Source organism: Macrosteles quadrilineatus, unplaced genomic scaffold (assembly GCF_028750875.1).
Source record: "Macrosteles quadrilineatus isolate MER2022 unplaced genomic scaffold, UCM_ALF_1.0 Scaffold_1__1_contigs__length_201487025, whole genome shotgun sequence".
In the NCBI taxonomy this organism is placed as follows: domain Eukaryota; kingdom Metazoa; phylum Arthropoda; class Insecta; order Hemiptera; family Cicadellidae; genus Macrosteles; species Macrosteles quadrilineatus.
In genome coordinates this window covers 73,816,599-73,843,806 of record NW_026542594.1, presented here as the reverse complement: position 1 = coordinate 73,843,806, position 27,208 = coordinate 73,816,599, and the positions used below count along the sequence as shown (strand labels likewise).

The window sequence follows — 27,208 nt, the reverse complement described above, 5'->3', positions numbered from 1 at the left end:
TGGTAATATAGTTAAACAGTAAAGCACTAATCATAAAATTAAACCTAAAATAATAGAAACAAAATTCCCTTGACACTATAGCGGCCAGTGTCATCGGACATGAACTAGAGACGAAAAACGAGCTTCAACATTTACAATGGGATGAGTAGTTTTCTTGTGTTGGTTAGTCTATGGTAGTATGTTTCATCTATGGGTTTATCTATGTTAATACACAATTTCAACTGGTCTTGTAATATTTTCTTGATTTGATAAATGTAGGCCTACATACTGTAATCTTAACTTGGTCAATCGTTCCAACTTCGTCTTCGTTCAGTTGGCAACTTGGATGTAGTGTATAATATAGCGATTAGCGAAAGCGCCTCTCTGACTGTGACTGTGGTGACTCTGACGACAAACAAATATGCATTGTTGAACAGGTGGTGTGGTGGTAAACCGATCTGTTAGAACTTAGAACATTAAGTAGAAGGGTAAGAATCATTCAAGTTAAAAGTTAATTTTGCTAAGTATCAATTAATTGAACCCTAACATTTTTTATTGGGATGACTTCGAAAGAGGCCCTTTCATGTAGGTATCATTTACTCAATTCTATAGTTTTTAATTTAGGTATCTTTTAGGTTAAGTACCTTAAATTTTGAATTTCAACATTTATATTTGATGGAATAAGAAATATAAACAATGTGTTATCCTATGAATAAGCTATTCTACTATATGCTCCAGAATTAGTTAATATCAGACTATATATACCAAACAATTTGTCAATTTTCTGTGTCCATTTACAACTAATTTGAAATGAATTTACAACCACTGCATGTAATAACCAGCTCAATCCCAGATTACAAGATTCAACATGATTAAACACCTTCAACAAACTTGATTGGGTCTACTGTACATGAAAATGACTACCTGTAGCTCAAATACCTACTCACCTAGTAGTACCATTAGTAGGGCCTACTCAAGTTCAATATTTGAAACAAATAGAACTTGGATGATGTCTTAATTATCAGGCTGATAACTGGTAACTTATAAAGTACCTACAATCTGTGATGTCAAGTAAATTTTAATGTAGGCCTAACCAATACAGAACAATGCCATCATCTGATAACTCAAGAAGGAAATAGAAAGGTTAACTTAATGTATAACTGTTTTTAATTGCCATTCTGGTAATATTTAGAATATGGAAATGTATTAGACCATCTAAGCCATTACTGGTTACCCTCTTTGACAAGTTATCAGTTTTATCAATCTTGATGAACACTCTGGACCCTGGAAAAATAAATTTTAACCCTCCTTTTTATCCTAAAAACGTGACTGAGTTTTTTGATAGAGTTATAGCCATTAAAAATGGACTTAGAAAGTCACCAAACGGCTTTAAAAATACCAAATTATCCTGGGGGGGAGGACTCCTGAACGGTCTCCCCTCTTAGAGGGCTGTGGGACACCCTCTGGTAGCCCATCTCTTGACAAGGTCGTAGAACCGCCACTGTGAACTGTGGAATGATCCGGTGTTTGTCAAAAACAAGGTTTTGAACCTAAAGATTAATTTTCAATTGTAAGTACCTAAATAAATTAATAATAAATACCTAGGCTATAAATACCTTAATACCAAGTAGTTAAAAAAATCCTCCACTTCCCTGGAGTTATGAAGAGTCGTCACAGCATACTCTTATACACAAACACAAGCTGTTCAAATAGTAGTAGGCCTAGGCCTACTGATAGCGGACACGTGGTGTAGCCGGTACCGGTAGATGGTGGTTCATGACTGCATAGGGTACTACTGTAACGTTTGTAGGCCTAACATTTTATGTTTGTATTTTAGGTACACCTCATGAAGATATTGTTTCTAAAGGAACATTTCGCTTCAAAGTTTGGAATTTATTGGAAAACAAAGATCTTGTACGATTTCCACGACCTTGTAAAGGAAGGATTCCAAACTTTGTTGACTGTGTAGCGGCTGCAAAAAAACTGTCATCACTTGACATTTTTAAAAATGCTGAAAATATTAAGGTTAACATTGACAAACCGCAGGAGCCAGTTCGATTTGCAGTTCTTGAAGTAAGATAAAACATTGATTTGGTTTATTATAAATAAACTAAGTATACCGTAACTTAAGAGAATCTAAAATACAATAGGATCTTCAAATTTATCATGTTTGGCTAAAATAGAAATCTATAATTGTGATTTGCAGTAAGTAAGTTAGTTGGTTTATTTTTGCTAACAGGTACCATTCTTAGCCATCTTAAACTGTTCAGTGGTCAAAGAGTTTAACTATAGCCTAAATCGTGCACTTTGGTTGAAGCATGAAGCCTTATTTTAGAATGAAGATAATACACGAGTCATCTTCTACCGTACAGCCGTTGTTACGACATATTGTTGCAATTTCTTAAATGTCCAAGGTTAGGCTATAAGCTGACATTAGATGAGGTACTTTCCTGTTAAGGGGAACATTCATTACTATCGATGATTGCTTTTCGATATATCGATATTTTTGTTTTCCTTTATGACCCGGATCCATATTCCATCAGTTTTAATATCTTCAAACGCATTTAAATTAGGCCTACAGACATAGCAAATATGTTTAAATTATAGGCCCTACTTGGTTCAATAACCGAGTTATTGAGTTATAGCTCGTTTTAGAGAATAGGATCAAGAACTAATCTTGTTTAGGCAAAAATATTAGCCTATATATTGGTCTAGCAACAGAGCCCGTTGTGGTTAAATACAACGGTCTCTCTAGTAAAATAATGGTAATGAAATGCATACCGGAGTGAAAATTTAAAAACGTACGTTTTCATGTCCCTGGCCTTTTACTTCGTAGATACTGGATTTGTAGTTTACTATTATGTGTTTTAATATTTTTTGGGACGGGGGCAACATGTTACACAAAGGACGCGTTGCAGAAAGTCAACAGTCCCGGAAGGTCAAATAATTTATACCTGTGCCGCTAGGTCAAAAACTACAATGTTTGCAGTGTCTGTAGATCAAAAATCCCAGTAAGTCAAACAGTACAGTCCGAGCTAAAAACGTGGTCTATGTTAAAGCAATTGACTTATTGGGAATTTGACCTAATGCAACAGCAGTTTTAATATAACGAAATAAGATAAAATATAAGTTCAGTTTCGCCGAGTCAACAGTGCCGGAAGGTCAAAAGTATAATCTGTTAAAAACAGCGATAGTCCTCTCGACGCATGACTTCAATAATTTCGTGTTTTGGTCTACTTAAAGTTGTGCTAAAATTTTGAAAATTGGCCCACAGCTTCTTGGTTAGTCCTACTCGATGACTATTTTGTTGGAACTTTAAACTATTTACCGATCTAATTAATAAAAATTGATATGTATGGTGAAATAGTTTTAAATCGTGATTTCTAGCATGAAAAAGTTAGCATGCGAGATTTTTTTTGTTTTTGGGTTAAGGAGGTTTTGTCTGTGGCAAAGTTGTAGCCAAAAGTGTGATGCGTAAAATATATTTTTTTGAATTTTTTACAATCAGTGGTTCAATAGATAACTTGGGTTGAAGAGGACGGCAAATTTAACATTTCGCAACGCATGGAAAGAACTACATCGTACGATGCAACTGCTGAGTGGACTTTTAATTTACAGTTCTAAGAACAAGAAAAAGATGAATATACAGATCACCAGTACATTCATATTATTTATAAAACATCTTTCTGTATTACCAGCTTACATTTTTCACTTATAAGAATACATCATAAACAGGGTGTTAAAAATAAGCGGAGAGATACTTTACCTAGTAATTCCTTGTGTCAAAATAAACAGAAAATGAAGTATAACATTTTTCCAAAATTGTTTCGTTAACCAGATATCCGCCATTTTGTATTTTTTACATACAAATATTTATCTTTACACTTTTCCAACCGATGTTTATGAAACTTGGTATGTATCCAACTTGGTATGTAGGTAGGAGAGACCCATGTTATAAAAAAAGATTCATCTCGATTCACCCTAAAATTTCAAAATTTAACTTTTAACTACAATATAATATACTTTACTGCACCACAATATTTACGTATCACCATAAATCTTTAATAAAATAAAACGTTCACATTTTTAAAATCCAAAGTAAATCAATATAATCATATAATCAATATAAAAAAGTGCACTAGTACTTACTAGTGTCCAATAACAATTTGATGGATTTAACCAAAACCTTTTCTGTTTAACTTATTTTCAGCTGTTAAATTTCAAACGATACGTTTTAGCTACATCATTAACATTATTATCATCATCATCGTTTGAGTTTGGGTTTGCGGCAATGTATTTTTATAATTAAAACCTTTAATTTGATACCTACCAAACTTGACCTCTGCTGCTATTAATTGACTATATGGACTATTAATTAACAGCTGTGTCTAAGGATTACGTCGGCCTTAGTCACTAACAGGACAACAAGATCGCTCCACTCATCACACACTCAACTCCATTCATACTTGGCTTAAAATGCATACATTTGTATGGTCGCCATTTTAAAAACAGGTAAAATAGTATTAAAATTATATAAGAATTTTGTCTTAGTCTTTGTGGTCCATCCCCCTTAAGGGATTAAACAGTGATAATAGCTTAAGACAGTAGATATTTATGGCTATTATATTATTGATATACCAAGTCTCACTACTTTATCTATATTGTAAAAAAAAAAAATAGCCAATCCAGGACTACGCCAACACGAAATTTTTCCGTTGAACTCCTCCGAATTTCTTAGGTGATTTTGACCATTCATGTCTCATTAGAAAGAGCGTGTCACGTACATTTGCAAACCAACCTTACATTTTTAAATCCCTTGGGCTCAGCCCCAGCGGCTCATGTTATGCCTATGAAGAACATATTGATTTATTTATATTAGGATCAGCCCAGTTAATTGCTGTTATGCAATTCAAGGAAATAATGTAGGTTACATTATTAACATGTTACTGATTTGTTTCAAATACTATATTTACTATTTCTATTTGGGTTTGCAGGATAATTTAATCCATTTTACCAAACAATAAAATTAATGGACAAAGTACTATATTTCATGAGCTATCATTGAAAGGACCGATTGAAGTCCTCATCGACCAAAATAATGCCTACTAAAGCAATTAAAATTGAGACGAACATGTAATGCACGAAATCAGGTGGTTCTTAAGTATGTGAAAAAATGTATCGCTATTCAAAAACAGACGGAAAACTTGTAAACATATTCGTGACAACGGGTGTAACATGGCTACATTATCAATGACAAACGTGGACAACCTTATACGAGTGTGAGTACGTCCGAAAACAGAGTAAGTCCGAAAACAACTCTAAAAAACAATAAGCAATAAATTGCAAGAACCATTGCTTATATCATTGGGTACGGTATACACGTATCCACTGACGTGTATACTCAATGCTTATATCGAACTGTTATATGTACATCGTGAGTTGTTCCATTAGTTGTTTCATTTAGTTGTGTGTCCATTAGTATAGTAGTTTAGTTGACTCTTTTAAAGTCGGCGAAAATTGTGACTGTTATTACCCTTGAAATAATGTTTGTGAAGTACTTTGCAATCCTATCAATGCTTATAGAATCATACGATTACAATTTTCTGGTTAGAATATGTCGCATAGAGTGGTGACTAATGTATCTTTTTGGTTTGCTTGTAAAACAGGATCAACAGAGATTTTCCATCGACTTACAATACGACTACGACACAATACGATACTCCCAAATTGTTCATTGCAATAACAAAATATCACACAGTTTGATGAATATTTGTGTGTAAACCACATACAGTACACCTTTATTTTATCTATTTTACCTTTTATTTTTCCAAGACTTTATAGAAAATCACGCATTACGTGATCAGTGAAGAAAAGGCTGTATCCCATGTGTTTTATAGGTAAAGAAGACAAGGGCGCTCCTAGACATATATTTTGGGGGGGGGTCACTGGGGGCCTGGGGGGTATGGAATACCCCCCCAAAAAGGAGGGGGTCTTGGGGTTCCCCCCAGGAAAAATATATAAATAAATATAGGCTATACAGGGTGATCAACTCAAGGAGGCCACCATTGGGATATCGGAAACGGTAAAAATTAGAGAAAACTTAAAATGGAAGACATTCCTTTATTTTTTGTGGCAGTTTAAAATATGATTTTAGTCGTTTGAAATTCAGCCGCCATTTTCCAAAATGGCGGCCAAATTTGAAATTTCTTATCGAACACCCTATATTTTATAATGTTTTCGGACATAATAGGCAATTTTAAAACTTTTTTATCCTAGACATTTTTTCGATAAACCCACTCGTTTAGGAGTTACAGCCTATGGAAAAATGACTTCCGGTGTACATATTAAATCATGTAGCTCCTAAACATGTAAGTTTAAAGCAAAAATACGAGGAGTAAAAAAGTCTTACAATTGCATCCACATTCCAAAAAGACCATAAAATTAATTAAAAATATAAATTATATTATAAAAAAAATGGCGGCAAACTTGAAAAGTGGAAAACTTTTTATTTTATAGTCTTTAAGGAATGAAGATGCAATTCTAAGACTAATTTACTTTTTGCAATTTTGCTCTAAACTTACTCGTTTAGGAGCTACATGATGTAAAATGTACACCGGAAGTCATTTTTCCATAGGCTGTACTCCTAAACGAGTGGGTTTATCGAAAAAGTGTCAAGGCTAAAAAAGTTTTTAAATTGCATATTCTATCCGAAAACATGATAAAAAAACTAAAATCATATTTTTAACTGCCACAAAAAATAAAGGAATGTCCCCCATTTAATGTTTTCTCTAATTCTTACCGTTTCCGACTTCCCAATGGTGGCCTCCTTGAGTTGATCACCCTGTATATATGAATTTGAACGGATGGTGTTTTTGGCCTCTAGGAACCTCAAAACGAAAAATTAAATCGGTCCCGGGTCCAGGTGTTACCATAAGTACTACGGTAATAGCTTATTCCCTATATGGGAAATTCGCCAAAAACCTAATAGTTATATAGAACAATATTACATTCAACCAGCTGTTAGTTAAAACAAATTATATGGGACTAATACAAATCGATGATTACAAAGATTCCTTTAAAAAATAATTTGAACATCCTACTATTTTTCTATGCAAATTTAAATAATCTGCCATTCTCATACCTAGGAATTGAATGTATCAATGGTCAGCATTACACATAGTATAAATAAGTCAACTCTAAATATGTCTTTAAATTTGTTTCCAAATGCTGAATTTGTGTCACAAATGCTGAATGTTTACAGCTGTTATGCTAAGCAAATTATATTGTACTAAAAGCTGGCTTAGAAAGTTAGCGTCGGCTACTAGACTTTAAAAAAATTAAAACTTAATTTCTAAAAAACTGGGACCCTTAATTATAATTATGGCTTTGACATTCCCTAGTTCTCAAAATTATCTTTCTTTCAACACAAAAATAATGAAAATCCGTCGACTGGTTGATTCAGAATGTGAAAAAACCCCATTTACATTTTATTAATATATATGATAGTTTGGACAGGTTTCAACCCTTCCGAGGCGTAATACATTTACACAGTTTATGTGTAGACTACATTATAACTTATAAAATAGTTCTAAAATTAAATGGATCTCCTTTTTACAAACGTATATAATAACAAGAAATTTCAGATCGTCCTTGCGTGTATTTTATGCCACAAATTTTGACGAAAGGCTTTTCATTACATAAACTATACCTATTTACAGTGTTGACCAAACAGTTGGCAAGAAGCATTAATAGATAAGCTATGTACCAAATATGATAATTTTAGCTCTATTCTAATTATGACAAAACACGAAGTAACTAAAAGCAAGTTTTGTTGGTGTAGTAAGCGTTGCAGGAGGTCTACTTTACACTGAATCGACGTTCACTTTTATTGCTTTTGATCTTCCGGCACTGTTGACTCAGCGAAACTGAACTTGTATTTTACCGTATTTCGTTATATTAAAACTGCTGTTGCATTAGGTCAAATTCCCAATAAGTCAATTGCTTTAACATAGACCACGTTTTTAGCTCGGACTGTACTATTTGACTTACTGGGACTTTTGATCTACAGACACTGCAAACATTGTAGTTTTTGACCTAGCGGCACAGGTATAAATTATTTGATCTTCCGGGACTGTTGACTTTCAGCAACATTCCCTTACACAAATTTATTTGGTTTTAAATAGGTTCTAGGTATTTTTTTTGTATTTTTAAAGTCTCGAAATTCACGACCGTGACGTGTCCCTAGGGTACATTTTCCAACTTTCACGCTGTTTTTAGACTAATTATTCATGCCGAAATATATAAAGCCATATTTTAATGTCATCAATGGTTATTAAATTTACATAAAAGGAACATATTATAATTTTATTGTCATTGCAAACTGACTACCATGACAAAATAAGTCTGTCCCTCGATTTGGCGTCACGACCATTTGGGAAAAATTTTCAACTTTGGAGCACGACAGTGGCAAGCCTGGCGTCGATGGAGTCAGTTGGTTTTAGAGACTAGTTCGGGGTGTACGTCAGGATTGTAGTGCCGGTCGTTTTGAGTTGAAAGGAGGAATAACAAGATTAATAAAGGAAAGATTGTGTTTTTTGTAATTTTGGTGTGTCCATGACCGTACGTAGTCATTCGATGAAGTAGACATGGTGTTAATTTTTGTTTATTAGATATTTCAATTGCTAGATTAACCTAGAAGTCCACTTTGTATCCTAGAACATGACGTGCAGGGCTACCGCCAGAACAGAGCAAAATAACACGTAATTTCACGACCAAAGTTTCCCGACCATCGCGGGTTTTTTCACGACCAATCCAGCCTTATGGATTATAGTGTGTTTGGTCGTGACAATAACTTTAATATAATTGTAAATTGAACAGTTTAGTTCAATTGAAACACATATTTTTTATTATAACTAACAGTATAATTGAAAGATTGTTTAGAAAGATTTAGATTATTTCAGAAAATTCACGACCGTACCGCTTGTCCCTGACCATCAAGTTTATGATTTCTATCATAAAAATTTCAAAAATTAAAATATCGTCATATTTCAATGTTTTATACACAAAAGAAGCACACCTCTATACAAACATAACGATTTTTCGGGTCTCAGGTAAGTTTTTTCGGAGTTATACAAACTTAAAAAGATTTTATTGGCTTATTTTCAATTTTTTGAGTTTTTTTATTTTTTTCTAGAAAGACCAAATATACCAAAAGCTCAGGGACCTTTTTATTGTATAATGGTCATAAAAGTAAATTAGTTTATAGCAAAACATAGTTATAAAAATAATATTAACCATTTTTAATATTCATTTAAATGTCCGTTATGGTCGTGACAGGATTTTGTGTTTTTCCACTAAAGATGCTCTTTAAAAAAAAAACTACCAAAGATATTGCGTTACCAAGAACATTTTATGAAACTTCAAATGTTAATGAAATAAAAAAAATAATAAAAGTTTTGAAAAAAGGGGAAACAAATTTGCAAAGTGCTTTTCCTGAAAACGTACGTTTTTAAATTTTCACTCACCGGTACACCACTTTACTCACTAATATTAATGGTACTGATTAAGCGCACATAACATTAGAATCGCACACTTAACATAAGGAACACACTTTAAACACAAATGCAAATTATGAACAACAACATGTAATCAAAGAAAAATCAATTAAATTACAATATACCGGTAACAATACCGGTAAGCTGTTCATTAATTATAAACACATGTTTCATATGATTAGATTATGCATAATGGTAAACCAATTATTGCCATCTATAAAATTTAATTGGTTTTTAGCGAATTTCCCTACAGGGAAGTAGCTATTACCGTAGGTCTCATGGTAAGACCTAAGCCCGGGACCGATTTACTTTTTCATTTTGATGTCCCCAGAGGCCAAAAACACCATTCGTTCAAATTTTTATATATCTATATATATATGTGTCCATCCGCACGATAACTTGAGTAATTTTTGTCTGATTTTGATAAAATTTGGTTTGAAGGTGTAAGCTGTTATAAACTTGAATGAGTTCGCGAACCAGCATGATCGGACTATGGGAACGGGGGTTTATGGGGGGTTTTATGGGGTAAAAATAGGTTTTTCCCATTTTTGACCCTAAAAACACAAAATTTTACAATTTCTTTTTAAACCATTTTGTAGAGCTTAAAAAAACAAATAATTTAGTATATTGAAGAGTTATTATGCGCCTTATTGTTACGGAGAAAATTCAAAAAAATTGTAATTTTAAAATTCCCATGTTATTCTTATGGAGAATAAGTCAACTGTTGCAGTTTGCTTGTTTATGAACATATTTTGATCAAATTTTGAAAATAAATTAATTTCTCACTAAACCACAGTACATTTTAATATTTTACATTTAAAGAAACTTTTTTACCCTCCCTGTTGCAGCAAACCTAAGTACTCATTAAACTAATTCTGTTTAAATAAGGGAATAAATGTGATATTTTTAAGGATACATTTTAGTTCAAATCCAATCAGGCAGATGGAAATTCAGGCTTTCCAATGACCTATTAGTTATTAAAATTGGTTCTGTAGAACTGTGGATTTAATTGTACAAAGTTTAACAACAATATCTTTTAATTCAGTTTTTCCTCACTATATAACTTCCCATTGGCCATTGGTTAGCCTACTGTTCCGTGATGGCTCTATTGGGCTCAAAAGTTGTATCACGGAACACTTCCGTGATGAGTACAATGCCACTTAAATTGGTAGCCTATTTTTTTTTATTATTTTTATTTTTTTTATTTTTTTTTAATTATAATAATGACTAAGGTTGATTGTGAAAAACATACAAATAATTACATCTTATTGGCTTAGGGTAGAAAAAATTAAATTCATATTAAATTTTTCTAATTTTTTGGTACCGTATTTTACAAAAACATATGTTAAATTTTTATTGATTTATCTATTTATTTATTTTTTTATTTTTATGTAGGGAATTGTATTTTAAATACATGTTAGGTGCAAAAACCTATATAATTAATACGCTACATGAAACTTTGTCGGTTGAACTCCTCCGCCATTTCTTAGCCGATTTTATCCATTGACGTCTCATTGGAAAGAGCGTGTCGCCTAGATTTGCAAGATTGGCTCTGCCCCAGTGGCTTTGAAAGTTCCCATGTTATCCTTATGAAGAACATAATTGTTTACTGTTATAAATCGGAAGATTATTATTTATTTTATATTACACCTCAAGATATTCAGTTAATATTATAAAGTCTAGAAGTGGACATTTGGTTTTAAACATGTAGCCTACATAATACAATAGCAAGAGGAAGCGCTCGGTTGAGACAATGAAGACGACCCTTGTACTTTGCCCTACGCTTCTGGAAAGGCCTAGAAACAATCGGAGCTTCAGTCGAGTACGAGACACAGGTACGCATAGACTCGCGTTTCTGCCTGTAGTTGTAATCCGTAATTTATATTCTAAAGTTATATTCTGATTACGTTTTTAAGTAACGTTCTAATAACTGGCAACGAGGAAGTGCGTATTCACGCGAGTTACGGTGAAAAGTATAGTACTGTTTAAACGTAATTGAGTGATTAATCAAATTATTTCGAGGACTAGGCCTGGATCAAGTTTTCGTGTTGAGACAAAGTGCTCCATTTCATGTTTCTTCGTGATGATTTTATGTTGCAACATCGTGAGCACATGTTTTATGGATGATTTTATGTAAGTTTTCTACAGTCTGTAACCATGGCAAAACAACTCATCGGCAAGGTTAGTGAGTTTAATCAGGATTTAGAAAGTTTTGAAAACTATGTGGAGAGACTTGAACATTTCTTTACTATTAATACCATTGAGGATAAAACCAAGGTTTCATTTTTTGTGTCTGTTATGGGGCCATCCTTGTATTCAACCTTAAAGGATTTACTGCATCCTAAATTAGTAAAAGATGAGAAATATGAAGATATTATCAAAGTTTTAAGGAAATATTTCACCCCTAAATGTAACATAACCTATGAAAGGTTTATCTTCAACAGACGTATTCAAAGGGAAGGGGAGAGTATTAGTGACTATTCTATTCAGCTAAAGAAACTTGCTGCCACTTGCAATTTTAGCTCATTTCTTGATGAGGCCTTAAGAGATAAGTTTTTATGTGGTCTGAAATCCTCACAGATTCAAAGTAAGCTCCTAGCAGAAGGGGATTCTCTTACTTTTTCAAAGGCTCTTGAAATCGCCTTGGTCTTAGAAAATGCTGATAGTAATGTTCGATCCTTGCATCCAGAAAAACAAATGACTTATGAAGTTAATTATGTTAAGAATAGTAGGCCTAGTCATAAGGTACCTACTGCACCATCTGCAGTTAGGCCTAAGAGTTTTGAGGTACGAACCAGGGGTAACCAACAAAAATGTTACCGTTGTGGGAAACAGCATGATGTTAAAACTTGTCCATTCGTAGATTTTACCTGTTTCCAATGTAAAAGGAAAGGTCACTTAGCCAGTGTGTGTCGGTCTAGAAATAAGTTTAAGCCTAGCGGCAATAGGCCTAGGCCTAATGGAAATATCAATTTCTGTGATTCTCATGAGGACAATGATGACGGTCCCAGTCCAGATATTGGGGAATCGTCATACGAACTTTATACCATAGCATATGCTAATGATAACAAACCAAATAGTTTTGTAGTCAATTTGGTTGTTAACCAGGTTCCAATCTAAATGGTTATAGATACCGGTGCAGTTGTCACCTGCACGCCAGACAATATTTATTGTAAAAAATTTCAAAGGGCTGGCTCGGAGTTGGAAGATTGCAACATTAAGCTTAAAACATATACTGGAGAAAATATTCCTGTTCTCGGAAAGTTTCAGGCACATGTAACCACACATCGAAGGGGGAATACAAGTTACCTGTCGTCGTCGTCAAGAGCTCCCGAGACAATCAACCTACCTTGATGGGACGGAACTGGCTGGAACAGCTCCAGTTGGATTGGAGGGCGGTTACCCCGGGTCGATTGGAATGTACCAATGAATGTGCCAGTAAGGATGTGCATCTCGTGAACGGTAAGTCCGTTCCAGAAAGCTATGATGACCTAGTCGCTAAGATAAAAGGGAAATTTGCTCCTGTTTTTGATCAAAGGCAGTTCTGTTGATATTATTTTGAAAGAAAATTCCAAACCGGTCTTTTGTAAGGCCAGAAGTGTACCATTTGCCCTTAGAGGGGCGGTTGAAGACGAGCTGGAGAAATTGCAGAAAAATGTGACCATTTACCCTGTAACCAAGTCCTCATGGGCGACTCCCATTGTTGTTGTACCCAAGAATAATAATGAAGTTCGAATATGCGGGGACTTCAAGGTCACTATTAATCTTTGCTTGCGGACGGATCACTATCCGTTACCGAATCCTGAAGATATCCTTACTCGGATATCAGGGGCAAAATTTTATTCAAAGTTAGATCTCTCTGCGGCTTATAGCCAATTAAGGATTAATGAGTCCTCACAAGAGTTGCTCACAATCAACACACATAAGGGACTGTTTCGTTACAAAAAGTTAGCCTATGGTATCACTAGTGCAGGGTCTTTGTTTTAAGCGACTATGGATCAGATTTTGAGTGGAATAAGTAACACAGTGTGTTATATTGATGATATTTTAGTGTTTTCAAAGAGCCTATCTGAAATGGGAGTTTTAGTCGAATTAGTTCTTAGTAGGCTAATGGAATATGGAGTAAGAATCAATATTAGTAAAAGTGAGTTTTGCAAGTCTAGCCTTGTGTTTCTAGGCTACCGCCTAGATGAATTGGGAATTCATCAGAGTGAGGAATTAACCAAGGACATATTAAATGCACCCAAGCCAGAAAATGTTTCTCAGTTGCGGTCATTTTTAGGGCTCATCAATTTTTATGGAAAATTTATTCCTAATTTGGCAACTTTGTTACACCCGCTCTACAGGCTTTTGAATAATGATACAAAATGGTTCTGGTGTAGTAAATGTGAGTTCGCTTATGAAGAAAGCAAAAGACTGCTAGTTAGGGACAATGTCTTAATACCCTATGATCCAAATCTAGATGTAGTAGTCACGTGTGACAGTTCAAGCTATGGTATCGGTTGCGTCATCGCACATGCCTTACCTGACAAGACAGAGCGGCCGATTGCATTCGCTTCGCGTACGCTAACGAAATGTGAAATAAAGTATAGCCAAATAGAAAAGGAGGCTCTTGCGTTAGTTTACGCTGTGAAAAAGTTCCACAAATTCTTATACGGAAGGAAATTTATGTTGGTCACAGACCACTGTCCATTGATATTTTTGTTAGGGCCTACTAAAGGTATACCGACACTTGCAGCAGCCCGCAACCAAAGGTGGGCACTGACCTTGGCCGCCTACCAGTACGACATTCGGTACCAGAAGGGTACAGATATTTCTAACGCCGATGCGTTATCACGACTGCCCTGTGACAAGGGAGAACTCGAAGGTGAGATTTCTTTCTTCTCTTACGCTCACCAGCTACCGATTACTTCAAGGGAGATATCTACAGCTACAAGGTTCGATCCAGTTTTGTCAAAGATAATCGACTATGTTACGAACGGATGGCCAGGACATGTTGAACGAGAAGATATGAAACCTTACTTCAATAAAAGCACTCAACTTTCAGTGGAAAAGGGTTGCATTTGTGGGGTAATAGGGTCGTAACACCTCCCACACATCAGAAAGAAATTATTTTCTTGCTCCACTCAGAACATCCGGGTGAGAGCAGAATGAAAGCTTTGGCCCGTAGTTTCGTCTGGTGGCCTGGATTGGACAGACAAATTGAAGACATGGTGAGTACGTGCTCAATCTGTCAGAAAACACGCAAGTCTGCCCCATTAGCTCCACTCCAAACTTGGACTTGGCCGAAACACTGTTGGCAAAGGCTACACTTGGATTTTGCCTATTTTGAAGGGAAAGATTTCCTTATACTAGTGGATAGCTGCTCTAAGTGGATTGAGGTATTTTATATGTCCACAACTACATCTCAGCACACCATTGAAAAGCTCCGTCATTGCTTTGCGGCATTTGGGCTACCTTCAACAGTAGTAACGGATGGAGGACCGCAGTTCAAGTCATCTGAATTCAAGGAATTTATGGGAAAAAAATGGTATACATCATATCCTGACACCTCCATTTCGTCCTGCTTCCAACGGCTTAGCCGAAAGAGCAGTACAAACAGTGAAGGAATCATTTCTTAAACAGATTTTGGCTTCATCATGCCAAATGTAATAGCAAGCGCTCAACGCAACACCACATTGACGCTTTTCTGTTCACGTACAGGAACACACCCCATTCAATGACAGGATTGACCCCATCTGAATTAATGTTCAAATTCAAGCCCAAAACACATCTGAGTCTTTTGAAACCTCACTTGACCAGTCAGATGGAGGTTAAACAAGAAGGCATTACACGTACGGCCAACAATCACCGTGGTAAGCCTCGGAGTTTTGTAATTGATGACAAAGTTTACGTCCGAACAGTTCGGCAGGAAAAGATCAAGTGGCAGCCAGGAGTTATAACAAAGGTTGTCAGTCCTGTGACATATTTGGTCAGAGTTGATGGTAGGGTTAGGTTTGTCCACGCAGATCATCTCAGAGCAAGGGCCGGTGAGGAGGAAGAAGAAGATGATTTTATTCGTTTCCCAAGAGAAGCCTTTCGATTAAGTCCCAAACAAACTGAAACAACTGAAAGGAGCCCTCAGAACTCGCCTTTGAAGAAGGCTATCACTCCCGCTACCCCTTCTTCACCGCAAAGGTCACCAGAACCAGTCGTCACATATGATGCAGACCAACGCCACGACCAACATCAAGAACAGGCTATCCTTCGATGCTCGCAAAGGCCCTGGAGGGTACCTAAGAGACTGGACATGTAAATAGAGGAAGAAAATCCTCCCAAGTTTTGTTTTGTTTATTTTATTTGATGGAAGCACATTCTCTTTTTGGTTGGGAGGAATTGTTATAAATCGGAAGATTATTATTTATTTTATATTACACCTCAAGATATTCAGTTAATATTATAAAGTCAAGAAGTGGACATTTGGTTTTAAACATGTAGCCTACATAACACAATAGCAAGAGGAAGCGCTCGGTAGAGACAATGAAGACGACCCTTGTACTTTGCCCTACGCTTCTGGAAAGGCCTAGAAACAATCGGAGCTTCAGTCGAGTACGAGACACAGGTACGCATAGACTCGCGTTTCTGCCTGTAGTTGTAACCCGTAATTTATATTCTAAAGTTATATTCTGATTACGTTTTTAAGTAACGTTCTAATATTTAAATTTTGATCAGCTGTATAATTTAATTGCTGTTATTTATTTTTCAATTCAATGAAATTCATTGAGTACATTTATTTACTATTTGAGTTTGTGTAAACATAACCCCCAAGAAGGATCTTGTTAGTAGCCTATGGTTGTATCTTAAATTTGTGTATATATCGTTGTTTTGTGTCACTATGACGGATCGTGTTAGCATGATTGTAACTTAAATTTGTGCATTTATCGTTGTTTTGTGTAGCTATAATTTGTTTATTTGTTGTTTTTTCTTTTAAATGCCTCCGACGTGACGACAACGAAACTTAGATAGGAGGCGTAATCGTGATTTTAACAACCGCAGCTACAGAACAGTGGTGCGTAATAGGCTTAACTCATCACAGTCAGCACCTGACCCTGGACAATCTCACCTATTAGGTTACAAATGCGCCCTAACACTGACCCAAAACGACTTTTTGTTCAATTGGCCCTCTATCAATGACCTGTGTTGCCTGTACAGCGAGGCATTTGAGAAGGAGAAAACCGGCCAGAATGCTTTAGGTTTATCAATAACGAAGATAAACATGGTCTGAGTTGCACACCGGTAATCTTTGAGTTGACTCTTTTAAACTCATTGTGAAAAATATGACTGTTATTCATTTTGAAATAACTCCTGTAATACTTTATTTACTTTTTTTATTTTTTAACACGTTAGCTGCCACGTCACCCCGATTGGCTTGCCACCAGTTGGCTCGTATGTGAGCACTGTCACCCCGATCGGGGCGACAGTTGTCATTTGTAATAGTTTTTTTCTTTGCCGCTATTTCACAGTCTTTGATGTTCAACGGCAGTCAAACATTGTGGCTTATAAATACATACTCCAAGCTAACTAGATATCAATGTTATATTGCATTCTTATGTTTATAACATGTCCAAACTTACGTCACAAAGTACTGAAATGTTGTCACCCCGATCGGGGTGACGCTATTTTTTTCAACAATTTTATCTACTCTTTATTGAAATATGTACCATAAAATGACGTAACGTTTATCTTATTCAGTTGGTGTTTATATTTTATACGAGTTTTTTGTATCTTATGACTGATATTATTTCCCTAACCTAAACATAAAAGTAAGTATTTGGGTTATACTGATGAAAAACAGATAAGAAAGAAAACAAACATATTTTTTAAATCTTTTATGATGGATTTCGAGTCTACAACGGTCACACAATAGTGGTCAGTAGAGATGTTTTCTTTGAACCTTATCAGAAAGGAGAGGTTGTCAGAGCAGAGGGCATCACAGAAGATTGGGCCAAGACTGTTCCTGATGAAGATAAAGAACTTGACAAAACCGTATCTATTCCTATCCTATGCGAAGACAAGAGTCAGCCAATAAATTATCAAGAGGAAAATGAAGAAGCTGAACCTGATGAAATTGAATATTGTGAACAACCGGAAGAGGAAGATCGACCGGGAAGACAAAGGCAACCACCTAGTTATCTTCAAGATTATGTTCTTGTAGCTGAAGCTGGACCAACATAAAATGAGGCCGTTAGTAGTGAAGAGTGGTTTCATTGGCAGGCAGCTATGAATGATGAGATGGCATCTCTTCAGAAACACCAAGTTTACAAGCTCGTACCGTTACCCAAGAACAAGAAAGCAATTGGAGTAAGATGGGTTCTTACAAAGAAGAAAAATCCAGATCGATACAAAGCTAGGCTTGTTGCAAAGGGCTACGCTCAGAAAGAAGGAGTAGATTATTTTAGCACCTACAGTCCTGTAGCAAGATTCGATACTCTCCGTACAGTATTAAATATAGCAGCACAGGAAAGCATGTTTTTGAAACAATTTGATGTAAAAACATCATTTTTACATTCAAAGCTAGATGAAGAGGTTTATGTCGAGCAACCTGAAGGTTATAACGACAACTCCGGAAGAGTGTGGAAACTACAACGTAGTTTATACGGCCTTAAGCATAGTCCTAAGTGTTGGAATAAAAGACTTTCTGAGTTCATGAAATCTCAAAATTTCAAACCGAGTACAGCAGATCCTTGTTTGTTCCTTCGTGAAGGAAATGGCGAAAAGATGTTCGTCATAATTTATGTGGACAATGGACTCATAAGTGGTACTTGTGAAAAACAAGTGAATGTATTTGTGCAGAACTTGAAACAAAACTTTGAAATCAAAGTATCAAAACCTGAAACTTAACTTGGAATCGAGATTGTTCAAACAAGTGATGGAATAGTTCTCAGCCAGAGGGCATACTTAGATCAAGTTCTAGAAAGGTATCGGATGTCAAACTGTAACGCAGTGTCAACACCATTTGACAAATCCGATGTCAACACAAATGCAAAGCCTCTATCAACAGAAGTGACGTATCGTGAAGCTGTGGGCAGTTTCCTATATTTGACAAACACTCGCCCAGACATCTGCTATGCATTTAGTATGGTGGCACAGCATGTGACTAGTCCAACCATCAAAGACTGGAACCAAGTCAAGAGAATCCTTCGTTACCTGCAAGGTTCTAAGGACTACGTTCTACGCTACACGAAGCAGAGCGATGAACCGAAGATTCTGAAATGTTACACCGATGCAGACTTCGCAGGTGATGAAAACAGCAGAAAGTCACGTTCAGGATGTCTATGTTTGTTTGCTGGCGGAGCCATTAGTTGGTTTTCAAAGAAACAAAATTGTATTTCACTATCAACCACTGAAGCGGAATATGTTGCTGCTAGAGAAGCTGCTAAGCAAGTAATATGGCTTAAAGGCTTGTTAGAAGAAATCAGCAGTTCATCGATCAAGCAACTATGTACATTGACAATGCTGGTGCAGTACAATTAGCACACAATCCTTCAACGCATGGAAGAACGAAGCACATCAGTGTTCGGTTCCACTTTGTTAGAGAGCACTTCAACAAAGGATGTTACAAAATGGAACATGTACCTGGAAGACTTCAGTTGGCAGACTTCTTGACAAAGAGTTTACCTTCTAGTCGGCTGAAGGAACTTTTGAACCTCTCAGGTTTGAGGGAAAATTAAAAAAATTTTGAAACCTGAGAGCCTGTGAGTTGAGTTGGTATTAATATTCTTTAAGAACATGTGTTGTTTATTATTGAATGATTCTCATTCTACTCATAACATGGGCTTTGTTAAATAAAATAAAACTAATTTCTTTATCCAACTTTTATTGTTTTTATTTTAATCGACCAAAGTAGATGTGATATTCTGAAAGTGAATAAAATTTACTACAAATTACTACTATGAATTTCTTGAAAATACTAAATAAAGGCAGACTAAAGCCACAGAAAACATATTACTATAACCCAGAATGACAACCGCAAGGTAAAAAGCATTAAGTGTTTCGAGAGAGCTTTGCCTGTCAATCGTAGGCAGCGCCACCAGCGTTGCCATGCACTCAGCATAGCAATGCTGGTGGCGCTGCCTACGATTGACAGGCAAAGCTCTCTCAAAACACTTAAAATGCTTTTTACCATGTGGTTGGCATTCTGGGTTATAGTAGTATGTTTTCTGTGCTAAAGCTGGCTACAAATAGAAACTTGAATTACAGAAACTTGAAAAAAGCAGTTTTTAATGTAGGCTATTTTTGTTATTTTTACTTTTTTTACCACAAATATTTGATAAAATCACACTTTCATAACTATTTGCAAATCTACATAAATTAGGCTTTCCATGAAACAAAATCGGTCTAGTAGAAGTCTAGATTTAGTTGTACAAAGTTTAACAAAAATATCCCTAACTCAGTATTTTCCATCGAAGTATATAACACAACTGGAACACCGGGTAGATAGGAGATGTGGGATGAAAAGCGCGCCGGTTGCAACTAAAAATGTTAAACAAATATCACACCTTTACATGAAAAAGTTACTAAGCGAGGATTTTTTTTATTTTTTGGTCAGAAGCAAACTTCAAGCGACAAAATTGTAGCTAATGAGATGATCTTCAGCATATAACTAAGCAATTTCAAATACAATTTTCTAGTCAAGTGTAATGGAGTAATTAGTAACGCAAAGAGGTTCTTTATAAATCGCGCCGCAGGCCGTTCTCCCTGGTTCCGCTGATCTTTTTGTTTACGGTACTATAAACGTTTTGAGTATAGCCTAGCCAATAGTTATATTGAATACATTTTTATTACAGGTAACACATAACTAAATAGGCCTACTGTATTATCATCTTCTAGGTAAACTATTTACATACAATGTAACCGTAAATTAAAATATAAAATGTAGATTTTATATACAGGGACAGGGACTGGTAATCCCCCTTTGTTTAGTTGTAACAAGGGATCGTTTACTATCTGCTTTGTTTGGTAATTAATGAGAAATTTCAAATATTAAGGTTCAGAGCAAGTAATTGATAAGGTCATAAATACTAAACCTAGGAACGTAAAGGCAATAACAAAAATTGAATAGTAAATTTACAAATCGAATTGTTAGTCGTGTTCCTTTGACAATATGAGTACGGTATTTGTATAATGTTGCAAAGACACGATTAGTAAAAAAGTGTTTTGAGTGTCATTGTTATTCTGTATATGTTTTAAAATTCTTATCATCACACACAAGAGAAAACAGTTTGGTTAATAATACTAAACAGTACTTCTAAGAATATGTTTTACTGCCTACCATCGTGCTTAAATATAGTACAAATGTTGCATTACATGTTGTGAAACGAAACCAATCTCTTCAATCTCTGCCTTACACCTAACTTATTTTTGTTACATTCATTCATAATGTTCCTAGCATTGGAGAAAGAAACAGTTTTGTAAAACAGTGTCCCTAACAGCTTCATTCATGGGCGGCAGCCCAGTACCGGTCGGTATTGATATTTATCTTCTGCAAATAAATTAAATATATGATCACATCCATAGAATAGTTGTATTCTTTAACTTATATCAACTATTGAAAAATGTTAACATTTATTTAGCTTTACAATGATCAAGTAGCAAAAACGTAAAGAGTTGCTGGAGCTGGACTGAGGAGGTTGGTGTGACATAAAATCAACCTCGTCGCGCTATCTATATATTAATACGCAAGCAGTTTTCTTTTCACAGTCATAACTCAATAATGGCTAGATGGATTTTAAAGTTTGAGGTGTCAAATTAAAGGTATTTTCATGTAGATGTGCAAATACGTCTCAGAATATTTGGAAAGGGCACCACTTATGTACAGTTAAGGGCTACGATTTGGAAGGCGGCGCCATCTGTTGACATTTGATCAAACTCATTTCCCTTTGTTTACAAATAACATATGGACGTAGTTTGAAATAGTTTTTAAGGTTAACCACAGACTGCAGGACTTAAAACATCCAGAGCAAAGCTGGAATTTATATTTTGTTTCAATCTGTTAACTAAGTCTGGTTCATAAAGAAGAGCATCCTATCAATACTAGACAACAAAGTGTTTAGTAAGAATAAATATTTAATTCTTTTTATTATTAGTTTTTAAGTTTGACCATAGACTGCAGGACTTATTTATTCCAGAGCAAAGCCGGAATTTTATATTTTTATCCAAACATCTGTTAACTAAACCTGTTTCTTAAATAAAGAGTTTCCTAACAAAACTTGACAACAAATTGTTTGTAAATAGTTGAATGTATTTACCTTACATCGTATTTTACTGAATTATCGTGTTGTTTTGGTTACAGTTTGGTGTAGTGATGAAATGAATGTTTGAAAGTGATTATTTCGAGTGCAGTTACATCACCATATCATGTACTTTACAATGTGTATAACAATTCCGTTGTAGTATTTTCTGTTGTTTTGTTAACTTTTGTAATTTATCTAAATTAAAAATCATATGCCACCAGTAAGACGAAGACTGGGAGTGGCTGGAGGAAACGCGAACGTGGCCGCTTGCATCAATCTCCCAATGTATCATTTGAAGATTACAGAGTGGCAACCATCAGGTGGTGTTGTTTACATTGTGGTGGCTTTCATTTTAAGCACAAAAAAAGAGTCTGGCCGATACAGTTCAATTGTTACTCTTTGTTGCCATAAATGAGAGAACCATTTACCTCATCTGCGGAATCCACCATACTTTCAGGAACTTATTGGAAACTCCCAATTTGAAATCAGGGCTGTGAGGCATGGATCTAGAAATTATTAGAATAAAATTTGTCAATTCAATTCCGCCTTTGCCATGGTCAGCTCTGAAACTCATTTAGATGAGAGGATCATACAGGGGATCTACAATTTCAAGATCCATAACACTTGAAAGGAAAGATTCAATGAAAAAATATGTGGGAAATATGGTGACATTGCCATTCCATTTGCCCAATCTTTTAAAACTGTGGCAGAAATGTGTAGGGACGAGAGCTCCGAGGAGTTGAGGGTGATTCTTATGTACATAGTAAAAGATAAAATAAGTGACTTCCCTCGCTAAATGATGCGACCTGTATAAATGTCGCCGCTATTTTTAAAACTGAAAACAGACCAAATAAATCTTAGTTTTTTTTTTTTTTTACTAATAATGTTAAACACGAATCCGTTCTAGATCCGTCGTTAGATCCACTTGCTTGCCCTCTAATGTTCCCAACTGGAGACTTTGGTTGGGGCCCCTAATTTATACACGCCTAAAACAGAACCTATCGTAGAAATAATTTAAGAGTGCTATATTACGTGTAACCCCACCTACAATACATAACAATAATGACCAAAGCAGTATGAGAGCGGATCTATATTTAAATATTGTAGGTTAGTTTTATAATTTGTTACAACATAATATTTTTCGTATTTCTATAATCAGTCATAGACTTTAGAATTGCTCTTTGATTGAGGTCTTGCTTTTTATGTTTTTGTTGTTTATTTTTTTTTATTACAAGTTGCAGTTTTGCTCGATTTCGAGCAACAGGTTATCTAGTTAATCATTAAAAAAAACTAAACACTTAAGAGTAAATTTCTTGATCACATGTTAAAAATCATCTCTTCAACTACAACTTTGTCGCTTAAAGTTTGCTTCTGGCCCAAAAATAACATACTTCCTTGCATACTAACTTTTTTCATGTCACAATGAAGAAATCGTTGACTCTCTTTAACTATGGAAATTCTATTTCAAATCAAAAGTAAAATTTATTTATAACATTACATTCTGTATTTAATGCAGATTACGAATATATAAACATTATTGTACTTAATCTTTAATATTGAAGGCTAGGAGCGAGTTAACAACTTCGCGCACTATTCTATGAATTGGCTAAAATCCGCCGGGTCCCACATGATGGTGGGGGAAGGCTGACACAACGGCGCACTTTCGTGAACATGTACCTAGCATTCCAGTTGTGTTATATACTTCGATGGTACGGTATTTTCTCATTACTATAATTTTGGAAGCTGCTTAGCTTTTTACAAATAACTTTTAAATGGTGAGGAAATTGACCAAAGTGGAAGGTGATATTCTTAAGAGAATAAAATTTCCTACAAATTGATACCATGCACTTCTTGGAAATACTAAAAAAGGGCAGCCAAAAGTCGTACACAAATAAAAAGTGTGAAAAACACTGTTTTCAATGTATTTCTTATGGAAAACCTTTTTTTTCACCATAAATCATGACAAAAACAAACTTTCATAATTATTTGCAAATCTACACGAATTAAGCTTTCCAACGACCCATCTATATATAAATAAAATTAGAGTTTTGTCTGTACATTGTTCAAAATTATAAATTTTTAGGTTATTTTTATGTTTTATACATTAAAGAAGCCGAAACAAGTCTCATCTCTATTTCTGTCTGTTACGGCCCAAGAGGCATTTTACGCGGCCTTCTCCTGAAAAACGAGAGTACCTATTAAGATCCAAATCATTTTATTGTATTCACTGGATTGGCGAGTGTGTCTTTAGCCATTAAAATATGGCCTCACTACTTTGTAAATAAAATGACGGACTTTTATAACCACAATTTCGTGCGATTTTTGTCAAGTTTTCTCCAAATGTCCCATCACATAATCATCTATGAAATAACGAACAGCTGTTCGTACCAAGATTATTTTTCTAGCTGTCACTGATATGTTTACATTAAATGTTGTTTACAAATACCACAAACATTTCCGATCACGTTTTGAAAGCAAAATCCAAACCAAGTGATTTTAAAAACAATTTTTCTTAGATAAAGGATTTTATTAATCGCAAGTTCAATAATGTGTATTGTAACAGTAAATGAAATTAGAGATTTGTTGTGTATAAAACTGAAGTTTTGATAACCGGGAAAAAGACCTTGAATCAGTGTTGTATATGGCTAGGAAATTTACATTTATTAAATTATCGTAACCTATAGCTTACTAACAAGGTTTCCACTCATTGACGGCACTTCAATGGCGGTTGTGTTAAGGCCGCAACCCCTAGGTCTAGCATAAAGTAATGTGAAAAACAATTCCAAACTCAAGTCTAGCGTCTTTTTAGGACAAAAAAAGTTTATATAAGACATCTTTAAATGAATTTACATAAAATAAATAAAATGAACTTTTATAAAATATAGTTTGGTTGTATGCCATTTGAACTTAATGAAATTTATATAAGATACTTAGGCCTAAAAATAAGTACTAAATATGATGGAACACCCAAATATTTTGGTTGTGTTGTTGTAATGTTAGGTTTATGATGACAACAAATTAAATACAATCTAGGAATAAGTTGTTTTCAGAAGTAATGTTGGATACAATAATGAGATTTTGTTGTTTGAATGTTTGTTCAATAAAAATGTAGTTGCAACTAATTTTCAATTTACCTAATGTGTGTGGAATAACGTATACCTACTTTGTATGGTCGCCATTTCATTGAAAAGTATTTAAGTAAAGTATTTGGAAAAGTAGTTAAAATTATAGCTTTAGCTACATTTCATTGTAGCTGTAGTTGTAGCAAACTACTTTTTTGGAAATGTAGCAGTAGTTGTAGCTAGCTACATTTTAAAATTAGCTTCCCCAACACCTTAAATTAGCAAACTTATTGAATGTTTACATTAACATATGTTCTTCTTCTCACTTTTAATTTCTGACAAAAGCTGGAGTTTCATAACAATGTTTGTTTCCCATGTTAATCTTATGGAGAAATACAAAAATTTAAAGTGCCCCAGGACCTCAATCTCTAATTATTTCCCTAAAAAGAGAGTTTCCTGCACAACTTCACGCTACGCTCTTTCCAATGACACCAAAAACGTGTCAATCGGTTCAGTAGTTCGGAGGAGTAATTGTCACAAAAAACCTGCTTGCGTATTAAATAAGTAACTAGCAGAGTACCGTCCTTCGTACGAGGTTGGCATATAAGTATAAAATGCTTATTGCAGTTGTAGTTTGCATTTGCAATGGAGGAGGACACATTTTGATAAAATTTGCTGCTTTAAAATTATGGTATACTTTAGTATTACACATATACCATAGCCATAATGTTCTACCACTTTATAAACAAAAAAAAAAAATGTATTAGTAGTTAGCAAAATATCACAAATTATTCATGAAATTAAAAACATAAACATAACTGTAAAGAGTCCAACTTTAACAGTTCTCATTGCATATCACAGTTTTTTGTTGCTGCTTAGTTAAAATAGGCAATGGATCAAATTAGCTGTTTTTCATAAATGCAGAAAAATTATAGTGCTGCACCCTGTTGGTAAATCTTACAACTTTCAATGCTTTTGCATATAATAGAACCATTTTTTTTAGTTGAAACAGCTGACTAAATTCTTTAATTCCCTTTAAATATGAATACTCATAAGGTTAACATGGGGAACTACAGAGCCACTGGGGTTTGAATATGCCTAAATGTTAATCGGTTGAGCTATCATCATGCCAAATTTCAGCCCAATCCGTCCAGTAGTTTATGCGTGATTGAGCAACACACACACAAACGCACAAACTTTCAGAATTATAACATTAGTACAGTAGACCCCCTCTTATCCGGACACCTTTTAACCGGACAATTTTTATCAGCACATTGGTTTAAAACCGGACTAGATTGGCAGGAAGTGGGCAGTACTGAAATGACTGTTCTCGTGGGAAAGATTTGAGACCAGTGATCACGTGTCTAAATACAATGATCTCCTAAATTTAAGTCGAATATCACAGTAAACAGTCTGTTTTAACGAGTTGTTGGGGACGTCGGTTTAACCGGAAAACCATTATCCGGACTGGCCTCGGTCCCGAGGAGTCTGGATAAAAATAAATCATTTTATAATGGCTATAAAATATATAAATACGTTTAGTTGGATTTCCACTTTCTGACTCATATCATGTTTGACAATGAGAACAACTCCCTGCCAACTGCTGTCAAAGGATTATGGTTTGCTTATTAAATTAAAACGAGTAATGTCCAGTGGTCGAAACTCGACCAAAAATATGTAATGTACTCACTTATGTTAATGTTTCACCCCACACTGTAAATAAAACATGTGATTGTAGTTTCTTCCATTTGTTTTGATTTTCTGTTTATATTTCGTTGTTATTTCGTCACCAGCATGGCAACGCATAAGATCCATGTAAATTTTTCCAAATTTTTAAACTAATTTTTTGCGCTTATCTTTGAGCCTATTTAAATTTATAAAGGGATTCTGCACACCTACAGGAAAATAGCTTTCTAACGGTATGCGTAGATTTTCCCTACGATGCACACGAGCTGAGAAAAAAGGTTTTAAAGAAACATGCTTGCCTATTAATATATAGATAGATAGATTGTATCTGCAGTTTGAGTTTTTTTTTTCTACCGTTCATTATGAAATAATTCTCAAATAATCTCATTGCCTATTAAGACCTATAATATTGTAGGTTGTTTAGGTTTGTTAATTATGATATATACTTGATTCATAGAAACTAGTATTATGATAATTATTTTACAATTTTTACAACATGAACATCAACATATAAGCTTGTGATGTTCCTCAAGCGTATATTGGCTCTCCTAAATAATTATGCCTGGGTCATTTGATTCTTTGGAAGAAATTGTCATACTGTGACAGTTTAATTACCGGTAGCGGTAGCTGTTTAGTAGGCTATGTGTCAAGTTAA

The 27,208-nt window shown here is 34.9% G+C and overlaps 1 protein-coding gene across 2 annotated transcripts in view; it reads left to right on the top strand.

Moving 5' to 3' along the window:
• The first annotated feature begins 382 nt into the window (after window positions 1–382).
• LOC128983597 (methenyltetrahydrofolate synthase domain-containing protein) overlaps window positions 383–27,208 on the top strand; it is a 75,803-nt gene continuing 48,977 nt past the window's right edge. Inside the window, exons 1-2 of one of the 2 annotated variants that reach the window (XM_054402942.1) lie at window positions 383–564; window positions 1,817–2,052. In XM_054402942.1, the coding sequence (XP_054258917.1) occupies window positions 540–564; window positions 1,817–2,052 (261 nt within the window). In that variant the 5' untranslated portion in view covers window positions 383–539. The remainder of the gene's footprint in view (window positions 565–1,816; window positions 2,053–27,208) is intronic. The other variant, XM_054402941.1, reaches the window with a different exon arrangement.